This window comes from Saccostrea echinata, unplaced genomic scaffold, assembly GCF_033153115.1.
Source record: "Saccostrea echinata isolate AGI-Se365-2 ecotype Australia unplaced genomic scaffold, CSIRO_AGI_Sech_v1 ptg000025l, whole genome shotgun sequence".
NCBI lineage: Eukaryota > Metazoa > Mollusca > Bivalvia > Ostreida > Ostreidae > Saccostrea > Saccostrea echinata.
In genome coordinates, this window is record NW_026889774.1 from 18272389 (window position 1) to 18289794 (window position 17406).

The 17406-nt window shown below is 33.0% G+C and overlaps 1 protein-coding gene and 1 long non-coding RNA gene across 3 annotated transcripts in view; both read left to right on the forward strand.

Annotated features, from left to right (window-relative positions):
• Positions 1-17406, forward strand: part of LOC133192086 (uncharacterized) — a 427629-nt gene that overhangs the window by 255734 nt on the left and 154489 nt on the right. The window lies entirely within an intron of this gene.
• LOC133192354 (uncharacterized) overlaps positions 1-17406 on the forward strand; it is a 34830-nt gene that overhangs the window by 16238 nt on the left and 1186 nt on the right. The window contains exon 8 of the mRNA XM_061328369.1: positions 17046-17150. Within this exon, the coding sequence (XP_061184353.1) occupies positions 17046-17150 (105 nt within the window). The remainder of the gene's footprint in view (positions 1-17045; positions 17151-17406) is intronic.

The window sequence follows — 17406 nt, forward strand, 5'->3', positions numbered from 1 at the left end:
GGAAGTCTGTGAGCCAATGCTCACTAGTAATACCCCCGCTCTGATGTGAATATACACTCTCATGAATCCCACAATATGGCATGCCTAGTCAAATTAAAGAGAGTGTCAAAATTTCAAGCATCTTTGATGAGTAGTTGCTGAGAAAACTGCGACAAAAAATTGTTACAGACAGACACACAAGGGTAAATGAGTATATCCCCTCTACTTCAGAGTGGGGGTATAATTATAACAAGTGTCGCTTACTACTGCAAATGATCAATAAAAGATCTCTCATTACAAATTTTACCTACTATTAATCTACAAAAATTTTCTTGATTAATATCTTTTAAAAAATAATTTTTATATAATTTCACAGCTACATCCCTACTGATAAAAATGCTTCCAGATATTGAAAGTTGCTATTCAATTTCATAATAAAGTTGTTGAATAAAATCCACATATGCCTGGTACTTGACAACAGATAGCTTGAAATGGACAAAGTCTTTTTCACATCCTCTGTTTCTCAAATTCTTTTCCAAATTAAATAAATAACTTTTGCTTTATAATATTAACAGAGTTCTGTAACTGAATGTCTTGAATTTAAACACTCTTTTTTGAAGTGTATCTCTCAAAGGTTGGCAGCCTTGATCTGTAAAAAAAAAAAAGAAAAAGAAAAATCTCTATTAATCTCTAAAAATTAGAACAATCATAATTGAAAAATTTACTTTGCTATAAAATAATTACAAAATAACTTACACACATGTATAAAAAACAAATCTCCCTAAATGACACATTTCTTAACCAACATAAAATCTTAAATGAATGGAATCTTTGATAATGATGTTCAACACACTCAGTTGTCAAAGCTGAATTAGGCATCTAAGTTAAAAAAAAAAATCAAGGCTTAAATAGTACATGCAGGATCACATGATCCTGTCCACAAGTTTCGATGAACTAAAGTAGATGTTAACATTCAGTTGCAGTTACCCCAACATATGTACGTATTTTTTTAAATCAAGAACACAGTCAATGTCAGCTATTTAACATAGAGAAATAAAATTGTTTATCTAGATGAACCCCCTTTCTTCTCTTATGTAGATTTTCCTTATATACATGTACAGGGTGTTTCATTATATACGTTACATTTTTAAATCTAATAATTTTTCTTACCTATCATTCTTCTATGACAAATTATATATAATTTTAAACATCAAATCCTGCATTTTTGTTCCATGTGAAAAAGTCAAGAAATCATGGTCTTGCAATGATTAATTGCGCTATAAACGCCGATGTCATCATTTGAATATTTTTCGAAATGGACATCACTTAACACAATTCTAAATTGTAAAGCTGTTTGTTTTTCAATACATGTCGCTAATATTCATTCAGAAGTTGATTAAAGAAATATTCCAAGAGAATGGAATCTTTCTAGGATGCTTATCAGAAGGCTAGTGACAAGGTTGAAGGACAGGGACAGGCAATATGTGATAAATTACACAGTACTCCAGAAAGCCTAGTAAGGACTTGAAGAACTGAAGATTTAATTGGTTAAATGGAGACCCTGAGATAGTTTAGCATACTTCTGAGAAAAGTTCTGATGGATGTTCCAGAAATTGATGCTGGTAATATCAGCATTTCCAGCATATATTGAACTTTGAAATATGATTTGAAGTTATCAGCATACACATTTTCAATAATGCAGTACCACAAGGAAAGATTTTGACCTCTGCATTTGCCAATCTCAATCTTTTGGACATTTTTCTGTAGAAACAGGGTCTACAATCATAGACCACAGATACTGAATGAGCTCAAAAAGAACATTAGACCTTCAAATGAGGAGTGTCTAAGCAAAAATGTGTGACAGGGTTATACAAATTTCAAGAAGCAACTTTCATTTGTCATTGAAATAATGGAGATCATTTAGAACAGGTAATGTGAGCTTTTGTTGTTGTGAAATTCAACGTAGCAAAAATGACACAACTTGATAATTTTGCTAATTTTCATTAATGTTTAAGATTTCGTTCAGTGTTTAATATTTTAGGTGGTAATTGTACATAATAAATCTTATGGATACATGCATCAATTTGATAAAAAAGACTTGTCTGTATCTTTTTCTTGTGTTTGTCAAAGAATCTGGGGGGATAAGACGAGCCACGTGCCCATGCCCATTTTTCGGCTATGCAAGAACATTTATTGGAAAAAATCTCTCAGCGCAATTGCTCGAATTTACTTAAGCATTTAAATGTTTACGGTAGTTTTCAAAAATGATTATTTATATTCTAAACAAGCTAAACAGTTGACTTTCATTTACTGTCACAAGTGTCTAACATGGACAGGGACTTCTTTTAATTAAGCTGCATATTGAGCGTTAACACTTATTGTGGAGATATTATAAAAATGTTAACATTGTATATAATGATATAGTGGTGATCTAGAAGCGCTTGTAGTAAAAATAAATAAAAACGGGAATAAAAGTATTCAAATATCTATCATAATTTTTATCCGGCATTTTAAATAATTTACTGTAAATGAGTTCATTACTACATACATATATTTTATTTCCAGTGAAAAAAATGTTATTCCTATAGGCATTTTTTATAAAGTAAAATAAAATTACCCCCCCCCCCCCAAAAAATCAGAGCATGACTCGAACACTTTCCTCAATAAACGTCCCTTTAAAGAGCTCCTCGCTAACCACTAGACCACGGTGTCACATATACATACCCATTTAAATCGCATACAGTTCTCTATATTTAGCAAGCGTATTTGGACTTAGAATTTGTTAAGACCACGGTGAAAATATAAGTAAGTTAACTTAATTTTTTATGTAGAGTGGGTCTTCATACCAAATTTTTGCAAGTGTAAAAAGCAACATCTATCCATTGCCTTTCATTAATCGTTCTCAAAAAAATGGTACGATGACCCACTCTATTTAAAAAATATAGTTATATCATCCAATTTATGCCAGTTTTTGCGAAAATTGAGCGTGATGCTATTTTGTTGTGTTAATCAGAATCATTTTCGCTGTTAGAGTATTCAGGTTTTGTCAAATTTGTATGCAAATGGTAATAAGCATTACATTAATTCATCAAAAAGTGTAATTTTTGTAAAATGAATTTATTGATTTTTTATCAATCGTTATGTAGGCATATGGCTCGGCTTATCCCCCCAGTTTCTTTAAGATTCAAAATGTAACATATATTATGAAACACCCTGTATATGCATACAAGTTATTAATCCTAAAACACTTTTTGACCCGAGAACAGCTGCAAGATAATTTTCAATAGGTTGCTTCCCCTTATGTGCATGTGCTCCTTTTCATGAAGTTTTCTATAGTTAAATTTGTCAAGATTTTTCAGATTAATTTTTTGGTTAACAAATAGTACTGTGTCATACAAAACTCACAACTCCTCTCATATTTTACCTTATCTTCCTTTTGTTAACAAAATCCACTTTTCCAACGTCTCTCTCCGCAGTAAGTCTATCATTAAGTCAGTAACTTGTCTTGTCTCCAATACAAAAGTTTTCCTACACAACAGGTATATAAAAAAATAACAACCATCATACATGTAAGTTGATATGAAAATATTAAATGTACATACATTGAAATTTATTGAAAAAAAATAATTCTAACCTGGACAACTTTTAGCTTGGTTGGCATTGATATCATCTCTGTTGGCATAATGTAATCTGAACTTTCTAATTTACCCTTCTATCAGGTGGCTATAGTTGCTCGACACATACCAAATTTTACCCATTTCCTGAAAAAATGAAATTCTAATTTACTATGTGTATTAAAATGTTATTCCAGTGATTCAGGGGACCTAGGTTCAAATCCTGGTTTGGTCCATCCCATATTTATTTGGTGCCATTGATCACCCCTCGACTTGCAGGTAAAAGGCTTGCCAGGGGTAAAAAGAACTTGAGTTGTGTCTTCAAGGGCAAATACAATTTAAGGAGGGAGGAATATGGCGATCAGGCAGGCTTGATCCCCATTGCCAGATCACTCAGTTAATAAACGTGCTAAAGCACCTGATTAGTGATAGAGAGGGCTGGGTTCAAATCCTGTTCTTGCTTATGCAGCATTTTCCTGTTACACACCTAATGTCAATGGCAGAGAAATTCAAGAACTTTCCTGTCATCAATAGACAAATATTTTGGTGACTAATTGTCTGAGTTCAGCTATATGGTACACGTTAAATTTAACTTTTTACCTCAAAGGCTAAGAGCATGCAAATTACAGTTTTCTTAGAGACAGTACAGGCAATCTGGATACATTTCCTTTGTCTGACATGGAAAAAAACTCCCATATTCATGACAGGTTTTCTTAATTTTTCATTGAAAATAACAGCTTAAAATATGATTTTTTTAATCTTGTTTATCTAAAAGTTATGCCCCAATACACCTTATTTGACCAAGTTATAGTCATCAAAGGAATCTATTTCTCAAATTAAAGAAATTGTAGGCTCCTTTCATTTACTAATTCTTGACCTTAAGAAAAAACTCCAACAAATATGTTTCAAAAATTGACAGAAAAAGCGATGTCGGCCATCCGTATGGAACAGCGTCCAATCATAAAATTATGTATTATCTAAAATATGGTTGAAATGATGTCAGAGACAAACTAATTATTCAAACATCTAAAAATTATTAGAATATATTTAGGTCATTGATTTGAAATTGGTATATATGATTTTTCAAAGGAGAGTACAATTTGAAAGACAGTACAAAAAATGGAAAACTACTGTTACTCTTATTTGATGAAAATAAAATTCATTACATGATTATATAATAGTGTTGTAATTTGCATGCACTATGCCTAAATAATAATAATATGTAATAAATAAAACGCAACATCAGACTGGGCTCTGCAGCTATATACAGGAAGTGTGCATACTGATGACACTCTTAAATTATCGCTTATTGAATTTTAAAAATTTACTCCGTTATGGTCTATATGTAAATATCACACACAACTAGCAGTGCATGTGGCTAAATCAAGAAAAAATTGTATGTGCACCACAAATACTTGATAATCATAGGTAATAAGAGATAACAGAGCTCACCTCAACAAATGTTGTCTTTAAGTAAGGCAAAGTCCCACACTTAACTAATAATCTAGTAGTCTGCATCCCTACATGTAACATTTATGCAATTTTAGTCTAATAGGGCTTGCAGTTACTTGGGAATGGACTTACCTAAAAAATTTAAACTAGTCACTCATCCAGAAAAGATTTTTTCCCTATATAACTTAGCAAATTTTCTCTTGATCTCTTAACTCTCGATCTCTCAAAACCCTCAAAGTTAAAATGCAGACCCGCTGTGCATAATCTATTGTATTTTACCCTTGATACCTCAAAGTGGATATGTGTATAGCATTACATAATTAACACCTTTACCTTCACCTTTAGAGTATATTTCTTTACAGTGTAACTAAAAAATCTTTAAGGTGACCAGATTCTGAAATTATATATCATTCTTTCTAAATACAGTAAAACACGCTTATAGCTAACACAGTTATAATGAATTGACTCTTAGAGCAAAGTGATTTTTATTCCCTGTGACTTTAAAATATATTGTAAACTTAATGGATATAACGAATTACACTTATAATGAAGCAAAATTCTCCATCCCTGGCACTTCGTTATAAGCATGTTTTACTGTAATTTTTACAAAATTTTGTGATAAAATATCAGGAAAAAGATGACTTTTGGTCACAAAATTCACCTGAATGGGATTGCATGCATAATTTTATTTTAAATTTCTTCAAAACTAAATATTCTAATCATGCTAATGGTTAAATTTCATCAAACAAACAGCCCTAGGAATCAACACTTTAAATTACCTCAATTAAACACCAAATCCTCCTTCCATTCTCATAGTTGTACAACACTTCTTCTTCATGTAAGTCCTTTCTTGTTAGCATGTATATGCAACTGTTTTCTTTTACCAAAACTTTTAATTTGATCCATTGATTGGTTTGTTTCATTTTCATTGTTGACATCTGTAGGGAAATAAAAGTTTCATAATAACATGTATTTTAATCAAACTCAAAAGTACCTCTCTTAACAGATTTTTAATCACTCTAAAATCTAAACGTTTTCCTTAACATGTAAATAAGTCATAACAAACACATTTTAAAAATATAAATATACATTTTTTTTTAATCTGTAATCTACTGTAGTAGAAGAGGAATGTATAAAGAAAATAAAAGGTTGGAATCGAGCTAAGGACACCTGTTTCACTAGTCAAATGTTCTAACCAGTAACCACTGAACTATCAAGGCTGATTCATATAGTCTAAACTACTATTTTGTTCACTCCTTCAACAGTCTTTGATCTCAAAGACACGTAACAAGTTCACCTATCTGGAATTAATCACAAGCCCCCACCCCCACCCCCCATCACACCTTTGTTTGTGAATAAGTCATAACAAACACATTTCTAGAATATAAATATACATTTTTTTAAATCTGTAATCTATTGTAGTAGAAAAGGAATGTATAAAGAAAATAAAAGGTTGGAATCGAACTAAGGACACCTGTTTCACTAGTCAAATGTTCTAACCACTGAACTATCAAGGCTGATTCATATAGTCTAAACTACTATTTTGTTCACTCCTTCAACAGTCTTTGATCTCAAAGACACATAACAAGTTCACCTATCTGGAATTAATCACAAGCCCCCACCCTCACCCCCATCACACCTTTGTTTGAATTAAAGGAAGCTTTAAACACTGCTCACTGAAGAGTTCTACATTTAGTATAGGTATCTCTCAATACCTCAAAGTATGCAGGACTGCAATCATGTGTTGTGGGTTTGTGTTCGGTAAAGTGTGCAGAGTTATGCCTAGGTCACATTTAAGCCGAAGGTCAGGCAAATCAAATTTTTGTCATATCGTTGGCTTAAAAACATGATCAGCCAACATTAGAATCGAGCGACGTGGAGCAGTCACATTAATTCCTAAGAACACTGATAATTTTCAAAAATTAGATAATTCTAAGTTGGCCAACAGTCGCCCAATCATCGTTCACTAAGCCAGGGTTCGAAATTCACTATATACAACTCGCAAAACGCGAGTTAGAATTCCCAAATTGCGAGTTAAAAATTAGGTAACTCGCAAAAACTTGCGAGTTGATTTTTTTGCATTGAAACTGTAGCAAAATTATATAATATGACAGAACACTTTGCTTTTGATTTAAATCAGTAATTAAAATAAAAGTCACACTGTAGTTGTATTTTGTGTATTGTACAGTAGTTACTTTTTCCTTAAGTTACATGTATTTAATTTATGTAAATTTAACTTTATACGAAAATTGCGAGTAGTCTTATAAAATTGCGAGTTCACTTTCTTGTTACTCGCAATTATTTGCGAGTTGTAATTTTAGGGAGTTTCTAACCCTGTAAGCCACAGTTTGATTTTCACCATCAGCCAACATTTACAAAAATCCAAATTCCAATAATGTTGACTCATCGACGACCGACTTTAAGAACTGTCTTCCAATGTTCGGATGATAATTGAAGGTTGGTCGACAGACTACTGTACGACAGTCACTGCTTCAATTGAAGGAATCAGCCACCAACATAGAGAAAATTATAACATGGCCCAACAGACACAAAATTGGTAGGCTGACAAAAAAAGAGGTCAAAATCGGGCAAGACAATGGCAGATGAACAGCTGACTGTTGCCTGAAGAAGTTATTTTTGCCTCAAAAACTGTCGCCCGTTGATCTTTTTTGGAAAGTGACTGGGGTTTTTGAAAACATGTAAACATTAAAACATAGACACTTCGAAGTATTGAGAGTAAATAACAACAAATTATGCATATCAAGACTGCATTTTGACTTAGAGGGATCATGGATTTCTGAATCAAGAGACTGAGAGTTAAAGAGATCAAACGTAAATTTGCTTAGTTATAGAAGTAAAAATATCTTTGTAGTCACCTTTTCATCACCTGAAGAATTGGAATTCCCTGTTAATTAACTACCATTTTGCTTTCTTCATTGTTTCATTCAAAATTCATTTAATTTTCCCTTTTTTCTCACCATTTTTGCAATGAGGTCAGTCATATTTGTTAAAGGATTTTGTCTCTAATACAAGGAGTAACTCTATATCTGTATCTACATAACCACAATTCAGATCATAATAGAATTTGGCATACATATTACATTTAAATCTTTACATTTTGCTGCATGTTTATGACATCATGGTATGAAAATGAAGTTAATATATTGATGACTTGTGTCAAAACCAGAAGTCTCTGATGAGACTGTAGCTCTTCTGGTTTGTACTTTAACAATTTTTTTTTTAAATAAATAATTTTTAATTAGACAATTTCAATATTATTGTGTGTGTTAATTAATTTCACATGTTATAATGAATATTGGACCATAATCTGTCGTTGTAAGCTGGCAACGCAGAGAAGAGTAATTCGAAATGCAAGTCATGTACACAAAACGAAAGTAGGGTCCTGAATAAGTCCCGTGCATCTCGTTATATCCGGAGTCCACTGTAGTGGGTTTCTGGTCTTTGTTATCAACTAAATTTTTGTTTTGTAATACAGAGGAATATGAATAGCAAGTTTAGTTATTACAGATCCAACCATATTTTCATTAATTTTGGGGATAAATGACTATTGGGAAAATTAACACATTCAATTGGGAAGAAAGGTACCTCTTTTGAATTAGGAATGGGGCCCTTGAATGGCCCTAATTATAGACAATCGAGAGCCCTAAGGCATCCAGGTGTGTTTCCCCGACAGCTTGGCGAAACGAACTGAATAACTATCCTACTTTCCCCTCCCTTGGGATCCCTAATTCTAAATGTTATATGCAAAGCCAGCTGTTATAATACTGCTAATTTCTTTTCCAAAACTGGTTGTTTTACCATTACTTTCATCACCATGTCTCAAAGAAAAATCCAAAAAATTTCAAGAGTGAGAAAAATAAAAATTCTTTCCGATGGTCATGAACATACACCTGCCTACCAATACATAGCTATAAACATGCGGTAAGCACTTTTATTTGTCTTGTTTAAGGTAGTTCTATACTCAGCCCTAAATAGGCTCAATATTGAAACAAGAGGCCCACGGGCCTTATAGGTCACCTGAGTATCATGCAACAACTTTGCCACAATGGATTCATGTTTTAAACCAGAGGCCATGAAATTCACAATTTCGAAAGAGGCACACTTGCTCATCATAATTTTACATTTAGTAAGCTTACTTAATACCCAGAAAGAGAGCAGAGGATTATCAAAGAATTAATGCATTTTCACTATGTAATCATTAGAGCCCTGCCCTAACACCAGAACCATGATGCAGGGGCCATAAAATTCACTATTTTGGAAGAGGCATCCTTACATATCATAACAATACTCTTAGTTCATCAGCTTAATACCCAGGAAAAAAGAAGATTTTCAAAGAATTATTGCATTTTTACTATGTAATCATTAGAGCCCCACCCTAACACCAGAACCCCTGACCCAGGGGCCATGAAATTCATAATTTTGGAAGAGGCACCTTTACTCATCATAACTATGCATCAGTTTGTTTGTTAAATACCCAGGATAAAAGAAAAAGATTTTTAAAGAAATAATGCATTATCACTATATATTCAACAGAGCCCCACCCTAACACCAGAACCCCTGACCTAGGGCCATGAATTTCACAATTTTGGAACAGGCACCCTTACATATCATAACTATACTCTTAGTTCATCGGCTTATTACCCAGGAGAAAAGGAGAAGATTGTCAAAGAATTATTGCATTTTTACTATGTAATCATTAGAGCCCCGCCCTAAAACCAGAACCCCTGACCAGGGGGCCATGAAATTCACAACATAGGAATAGGCACCCTTATTCATCATAACTATGCCTTCAGTTTGTTTGCCCTGGATCAGAGAAGATTTTTAAAAGAAATAATGCATTTTCACTACACATGTGTATTCAACAGAACGCTGCCCAAACACCAGAACCCCTGACCCTGGGGCCATGAAATTCACAATTTTGGAAGAGGCACCTTTCATCATCATAACTATGTATTTATTTTGTTTTCATAATATCCAAGAGCACAGAAGAAACTTTTTAAAGAAATAATGCACTATCACTATATATTCAACAGAGCCCCACCCTAACACCAGAACCCCTGATCATTGGGCCATGAAATTCACAATTTTGGAAGAGGCACTCTTTCTCATCATAACTATGTACTTAGTTCATCGGCTTAATACCCAGGAGCAGAGGAGAAGATTTTTGATAATTAATGCATTTTCACTATATAATCATTAGATACCCGCCCTAACACCAGAACCCCTGACCCAGGGGCCATGAAATTCATAATTTTAGAAGAGACACCTTTCCTCATCATAACTATGCATATTGTTTGTTTCCTAAATACCCAAGAGCAGAGGAGAAGATTTTTTAAGAATAATGCTTTTCACTACATATTCAACAGAGCCCCACCCTAGCACCAGAACCCCTGACCCTGGGGCCATAAATTTCACAATTTAGGTAGAGGGCTCAATGCTTATTACATTCATGCCAACAGTTTGCCTGCTTGATGCCCAGGAGTAAAGAAGAAGATTGCATTAATTCTGATGGTTTTAGCCCCACCTCTTAGGCCCCAGGGGGGTAGGGGTCATGAATTTCACATTTTTACTCCCCTTCACATATAGATGCTATGTGCCAAATTTGATTGAAATTGGTTCAGTGGTTCCAGAGAAGAAGCTGAAAATGTTCAAATGTTAACGCACGACGGACGACGCACGCCGACGGACGAAAACAGATAGCAATAGGTCACCGGAGTAAACTCAGGTGACCTAAAAATCTGCTTTTATAAAATAGACATATATCCCAGCAATGGAAAAGCATAAGAAAAATTATATGTCAACATGTTTATTTTTCTGCTATGGCTTCTCAGACTATATACCCCGAAATGCAGAATACTGAAAATGTACCTATCCACGATTTTGTCTATATATCAGAATTAAAATCTAAATAGTCAACTTTAATACACAGAAAAGAATAGAAAAATGTTAAGGAATCATATTTAATCATTGTTTTGCGTGAATTATTTTAAATATGTGCACTTTGTTAGGCTAACGTATCAAAATTTAGTACGAGAAAATATGCTTTACAGGTCAGTCTTGGTCTTTTTAAAATATTTTTATGGACTCAATCTCCAAAAATTTGCTTTCTTTTTACTAAATAACATCTAAGAAAAAGAATAAGCTAAAAAAAATTATATGTTGACACATTTTTTCATGATATGGGCTCTGAACTAAAGGTACCCCCATGAAATTTCTCTTCCAAAAAAAAGATATTGCCACATTTTACTATAATACAGTTAAAGTTTGAGTGTACATTTGTAAATGACTATTTACAAAGTTGTACATATTTAAAACAATAATAATAAACACCAATATCTATTGTCCCTAAAATTTATCTTGTTTTACATTAAAAAAAAAATTGTCAGTAAATTAGAGACAATGAATCAGAACGTGATTGACTGATTCTCACGAACTGGATGATCTGGTTAAAGAAGTAAGTGTGCTGCAAGTGAATCAACTATTTTCATATACTAGTAATGTATTCTAAAGATAATTTTGATTTTTGTGATTAAATGTGATGGGTTTGCAGGGGGGGGGGGGGGGGGGGGTATGCGTCTTATGTAATAAGTATTATTCAAGATAAATTTGCAATGTTTGAAATAATAAAATTTGTCACTGTCAAATCATAGCAACTCCTTTTCTTGCGAACTATCAGTGTTACATTAGCTTCAACTTGTCTGCTGAGAATAGTCTGTCTGTCGCATTGATTTGATATTTGTAGCATACTCTTCCATGTTATCGGCATATTCTCTTCTACAGAAAAGTCATTTATATTATATCTTTATTACCTTATCGTCTTTCTGTCAACCGAAAGTATTTTCCAGCCTTCCCTTTTTTTTAAAATTAATTTCTCCTTAAACAGAAACTGTATAAGCAATGTTTGTAAGTTTGTTGACGCGACCGACTCTGAACAAAATTGTTACCGGATATTTAAAACGCCAAGTAAAAGTCAAACCAATATAGTTAAAAAATCACATCTCGGAAATAAGAAGTGTGGTTCCGGTTTTACTATTCGTTAGTGACGTAGTGCGAGTATTGGTCTACTTTAATGACATTGTTACATAATTTAGCTAATAAAAAAAAATATCACCTCTTTACTTGACTACTGACGACATATTTATTATTTATTTGGTACATTATCAGGTCTGGACGATTTCCAAATATGGAAGTCAAGAACGATAACTGAAAGTTGCCATAAATATACATCATATACACGTAAATATTTTTTTGCCCAATCAGAACACAGCATTTTTACACATCCCAAAACATATTTCAAAGGGGTTAAAGTTAAAACTGAATATGTATCCAATAATCCACCATCTGCGCTCACCCAACAGTGATACTGTTAACATACAGGGGTTTTTCTAGGTCTTTAAATCAAGAGCCTGGGCTTTTCTATTTGGAAAAAATAGCAAAATTTGGTTGTAATTAGCAGCAGGGACCTATATACTGTTAGTAAATAGGTCCCTGTTAGGCCAAATAAAAAATTATGTGTGGTTCCGGTAACCCGACCATCCCTATTTTATACCCCCAACCCTAAACTTTTTTTTGGCAATTTTCAAATTTTTACCAGAATTTTCCCCAATTTCCATCAATGGCTCCGGTTTAAGTTTTAGTTTCAGCAATGACGGCCCCCTTGCACAACATAGTGCAAGTGTTTATTAGTGTTAAATCCAAAGCAAGCTAGCAAGTAGGTGTCCCCTACCAATATTGACTAGTATATTATCACACCACATCTAAATGTCATTTGCAAAGTAGTGATAAGTATTATTTACAATAGAACAATTAAGAAAATCATTTTGTTTAAAAAAAAAAAAAAAAAAAAAAAAATCCCTACCTACCTACCCTAATTTTTTTGGAGGTGTAACCGGAACCACACATATTTTTTTGTTTGGCCTTAGCAGATTAGAGAAAATATCATATCTAACATTTTTTTCTAAATGAATTCGAGTTTTTCTTCATTTGCAAGGTATTCATTGACTTATTTTATATTCATTTAATCAGTTTATGGAGCAATATGCCTTTTAAATTTTTTTTAGCATCATTCCTGTTACATGTATACATGTTCAGGGCTTGACAAATAGCATTGCCCGATGCCCGGGACAACCAATTTTGTTTGGCGGGCAAGTTATTTGATAACTGGTACCTGCCCATGGACAAGTGTTTTTCCAGTAAACAAAAAATCATATACTCAAATGTTGTTTTGTTTTACCACTGTTAAAATATAATGAATCACAGCAGAACATCTGTTTTCGATGCAGTTGACCGCTACATCGAACACTCAGTAGGAACTCTTCTAGAATTGCCCATTCATGTTTTGATAAAATATGCATGAGAAGTAGCACACGGCAGGTATCAATGTCATGTCAAAAAAGTTGAAGAGGGTTTTGGACCTTTCTTTTGTCACAATGTAGAATTCATGCCGTGAATACACGATACAAACAAATGTGGCTGTTATTAAATTGGAGGTGTTGACTGGCGAACACACACAGTCATGAAGTTGAACCCTTAATTGACATTCAGGAGTGTTTTTCATAACACAATAATGTAGATACATGTGTATTATTTTCATTTAAAAAGTACAGAGAAATATATAAGTATATGTTTATGTATATACATTGACATGTACATGTATTTAAAATTTTAAGTTTAATAATCATTGCACAGCGCAGACGCGAGGAAGTCTCCCTAGAATTAGAAATTTCCCCTTAATTTCCCCATGGGAGATTTGTGATTTTGGGTCAAGGTTGGTCCTAAATGTTAATGATAATATTTTATTTTTGTGTTATTTAAGGAAAAGGTGGGACAAGCATATTTTTTGGTACGACAAGTAATTTTACTATGGTAACCTGTCCAAGGGCAAGTACTGACAAATTCTATTTGTCTACCCCTGATGTTACCGAGTTCGACGGACATTATTTTAACCATACTTGTTTGTTTCGATTGTCTTGTGTGAGTTTTTACGTCCACTGTTCTTGGCAACTTAGCCCATCTTCCCGTTTCTGACCACTCCATATTGACTTCGGTACAAATTATGACAGCAATGAATTCCTAGTAACTGTAACTTACCCAAATCTTTGCATTTAGGCGCCATATTGAGAACATTAAGAATTTCGAACCCGATCTAAATTCAACGGATTTTTCTAAAATCCATATCTTCTAAGTAATTTTTAATAAAATTTTAAACTCCTTCAAATTTTCATTAATCATATAAATCACATTTTCCCCATTATTTTGAGTACAACTGGAAGTACATGTTTCTCATTTATTCCTTGTAAATAAAATTTCACATCAAATATTTATCTTTCAAATTGTTTAACTTTGTGTTGCTGGAATTCAGTTGAACCTGACTATCCTAAGAGCAGACTATTATCCCCTCTTAGGGTAGCAGTACAGTAGAATAGAGGGCCATAGGAACAGAGAAGTGGTAATGGTGGGGAATGTTGGACGCAAGCGCCCCCCCCCCCCCCTTTGAAGAAACACTCAAAAATATCATTTTTGAAACAGAGTAAATCATAATTCATTTGTTTAAAGTAACACTGCCAGATTTTCTTTATTTTATATGTGAAAAATGACTTCAAGGATGCACCAGAACCCACCAAAATGTATATTCATTTATTAATGATTTTAATTTAAGAATTGCACAGGATTGAGTCCTGGAAAAATCTTGTGGGTGGCATATGCCCCCCCCCCCTCCCAAAAGGTATAAGTAACACAGACACTTGATTCGATAAAAAAAAAATAACCCATAGTATAATAATATTACGTTATTACTATACTATGGGTTAGAAAAATTATTACTGAAACAAGTGCCTGTGATAAGTAAGTACATGTAGTAAGTAAAAATACTAATAAAAGTACTTCATAACATACTAATTGGTACAGTGTGCCCCAAAGAGGCATATAAGTAAGAAGTAAGTACAAGTAAACCCAATTTTATTTATACACCAATTAGCAGAGTTATCATACATGTAAGTACATGTATCATACAACAAATTATATGTATGTATACTTATCTTGAAGCTTTTTTGACATTTAAATCTTCTATTTAGAATTTTATTGATTTTTTTTTTTAAATTGGCCAGTTGTGGTACACTACCCCCATTTTATATCCTTTTTCTTTTGCTAATAAATACATTTTATCATTTCAGATAAAGACTTCAAAATTATCTTTGGTAGACCCAGGATTTTTTCAAAGGGGGTTCAACAGGCTAATAATGGGGTCTGAGCCAGTGAGGGCGACCTTGTGGCCCCAGTGGGTAAAGGACAAAAGCCCCTTTAAGCTTCCAGGATTTGCGTCCTTTTTAAATCAGTTTTGTGAGTTGTGTTATGTATATTCTATGTATAATAAAAGCAATTTCTAACAAAAAAAAATAATGATTATTTCACCTTTACTTAATTTTGGCACACATGAGGGGGAAGAGGGAAATAGAAACTGTTTTAAGAACAATTTTTTACGGTAATAGAAATTTCATATTCATCCAGGATTTTGGTTTCAAAATACGAATAATAGATTTACCTCCTAAAATTATGCTTCTGGGGAACATTACAAATTTTATTTTAATGCTTTTTAGGCAGTGAATTATACACTTAAAGACCTTGAAGACTCAGATTCATATTTGAGTTGTTATTTATATAATTATGATATATGCTGATAAAACAGATTATGACATAATATTAAAAAATCATTTATACCTAAAAATTATCAAATGTAGTACCTTAGAAAATTACATGTATTAATAGCCAAATTATTGTTACAACAAAATAACATATCTTAACTTATAATATCTAAAATTATAGACAGAAACTGTTTACATCATTGAAAACTGCAGAATAGAGTAAAAACCTCTGCAATACCTTAAATTCTTGAACATGTAATTGTAGAAGTAGTCTTTGACAATATATGACATTGTAAGTCTTGTTCAAATCTTAAACCAAATTTTACTCATTGTTCAAAAATTAAAGAGTGTCATAAAAGGAAGGCTTGTGTTGCATTAATTTTTGTAGAATCGTTTGTTATTGTATCTCAAAACACAAGTCCCAGATTCTCGTACACAAGAACCCCCCCCCCCCCCCCCGCGCTTACTATCAGTTTCTTTAAATAATGCGTCAATCATATCCATGTTTCGAACGTCAAACCATGAGCATCCACAAACTTAATAATTAATTAAAATAAATATTTGATGATTTTTAAAAAGATGTATCATTATGAATGAAAAGAATTTAAAAATGTGTCTTCAGAATTTCCTCGACGTTCGCAGTTAGTCAATATTGACGCTATGCAAGCGCGTCGTATAAAAAAGGGGAAAATAATATGCAAAAGACGTATAAAACATAAAAAAAAACAGCTGCAAATGATAGTAAGTAACAGATTTATACTTACGAAAAAGGATCCAAAGCACTTCGAGGCGTCTGCCATCGTCTTCTTTTCTGGTTCTCCAGGTCGACTGGAAACCAGGCAACTTATTGCCAGACAAACATGAGTCATTTGTAGACCACGAATTTTCGAAATTTTAAATACTGAACTCACGAATGAATGAAAGGTAAGAAAATATAGGAAATGATTAAACTAAATGGGATATTAATTAAAACTATTCATATATAGCGGACTTTGTTTAATATTACACATTTTCTCTGGGCGACTTAATAGATATATATATTCCTATGAAAATATATGCCGGGTTATAAATAATTTAATTATTTCTCGCTATGCGAATAAAAAATGCAGAAATTATAATTGCATTGAAAAAAATAATTACGAAAGAGTCTTATTTCAGGACATCAGTCATCTTACCTCAAAGCACACTGCCTTAATGATCAGTTAAAATATTAGGGAGACCGGAAAAAGTCTGCTTAATCCATCGGGGTCCCAGACCGATATATAAATGCTTAACTGGGTTCCCTAACCAAGAAGTCCGGATTATATATATATATATATATATATATATTGTTGAACAGATTCGTATACCAAAGTCTACGGAACAAATTGACCAACAAGTATCGTTAGAACTCTCTAGACTCAGGAGATCAGTGAACCCTCAGATAGCTCCAATAATTGAACAGGTATTTGTAGTCCAAAGTTAAGTTTACTTTTAATTAATTATAGAGTGAACAATTACTTATACAATGTCTTTGGTTAATGCTGGTCTATGAATATGTATAAAAACAAGATGTCAATGGAACTGGGCGAGATATTTAAAAACGGCCCAAAGAGACGAAAGGGTTACATTATCGATAACATGTAATGCATAATAGTATACACAAAAAGGAAAAAAAAATGTTGTTCCAGATAAAAAAAAATGGGGGGAAAATGGGAATA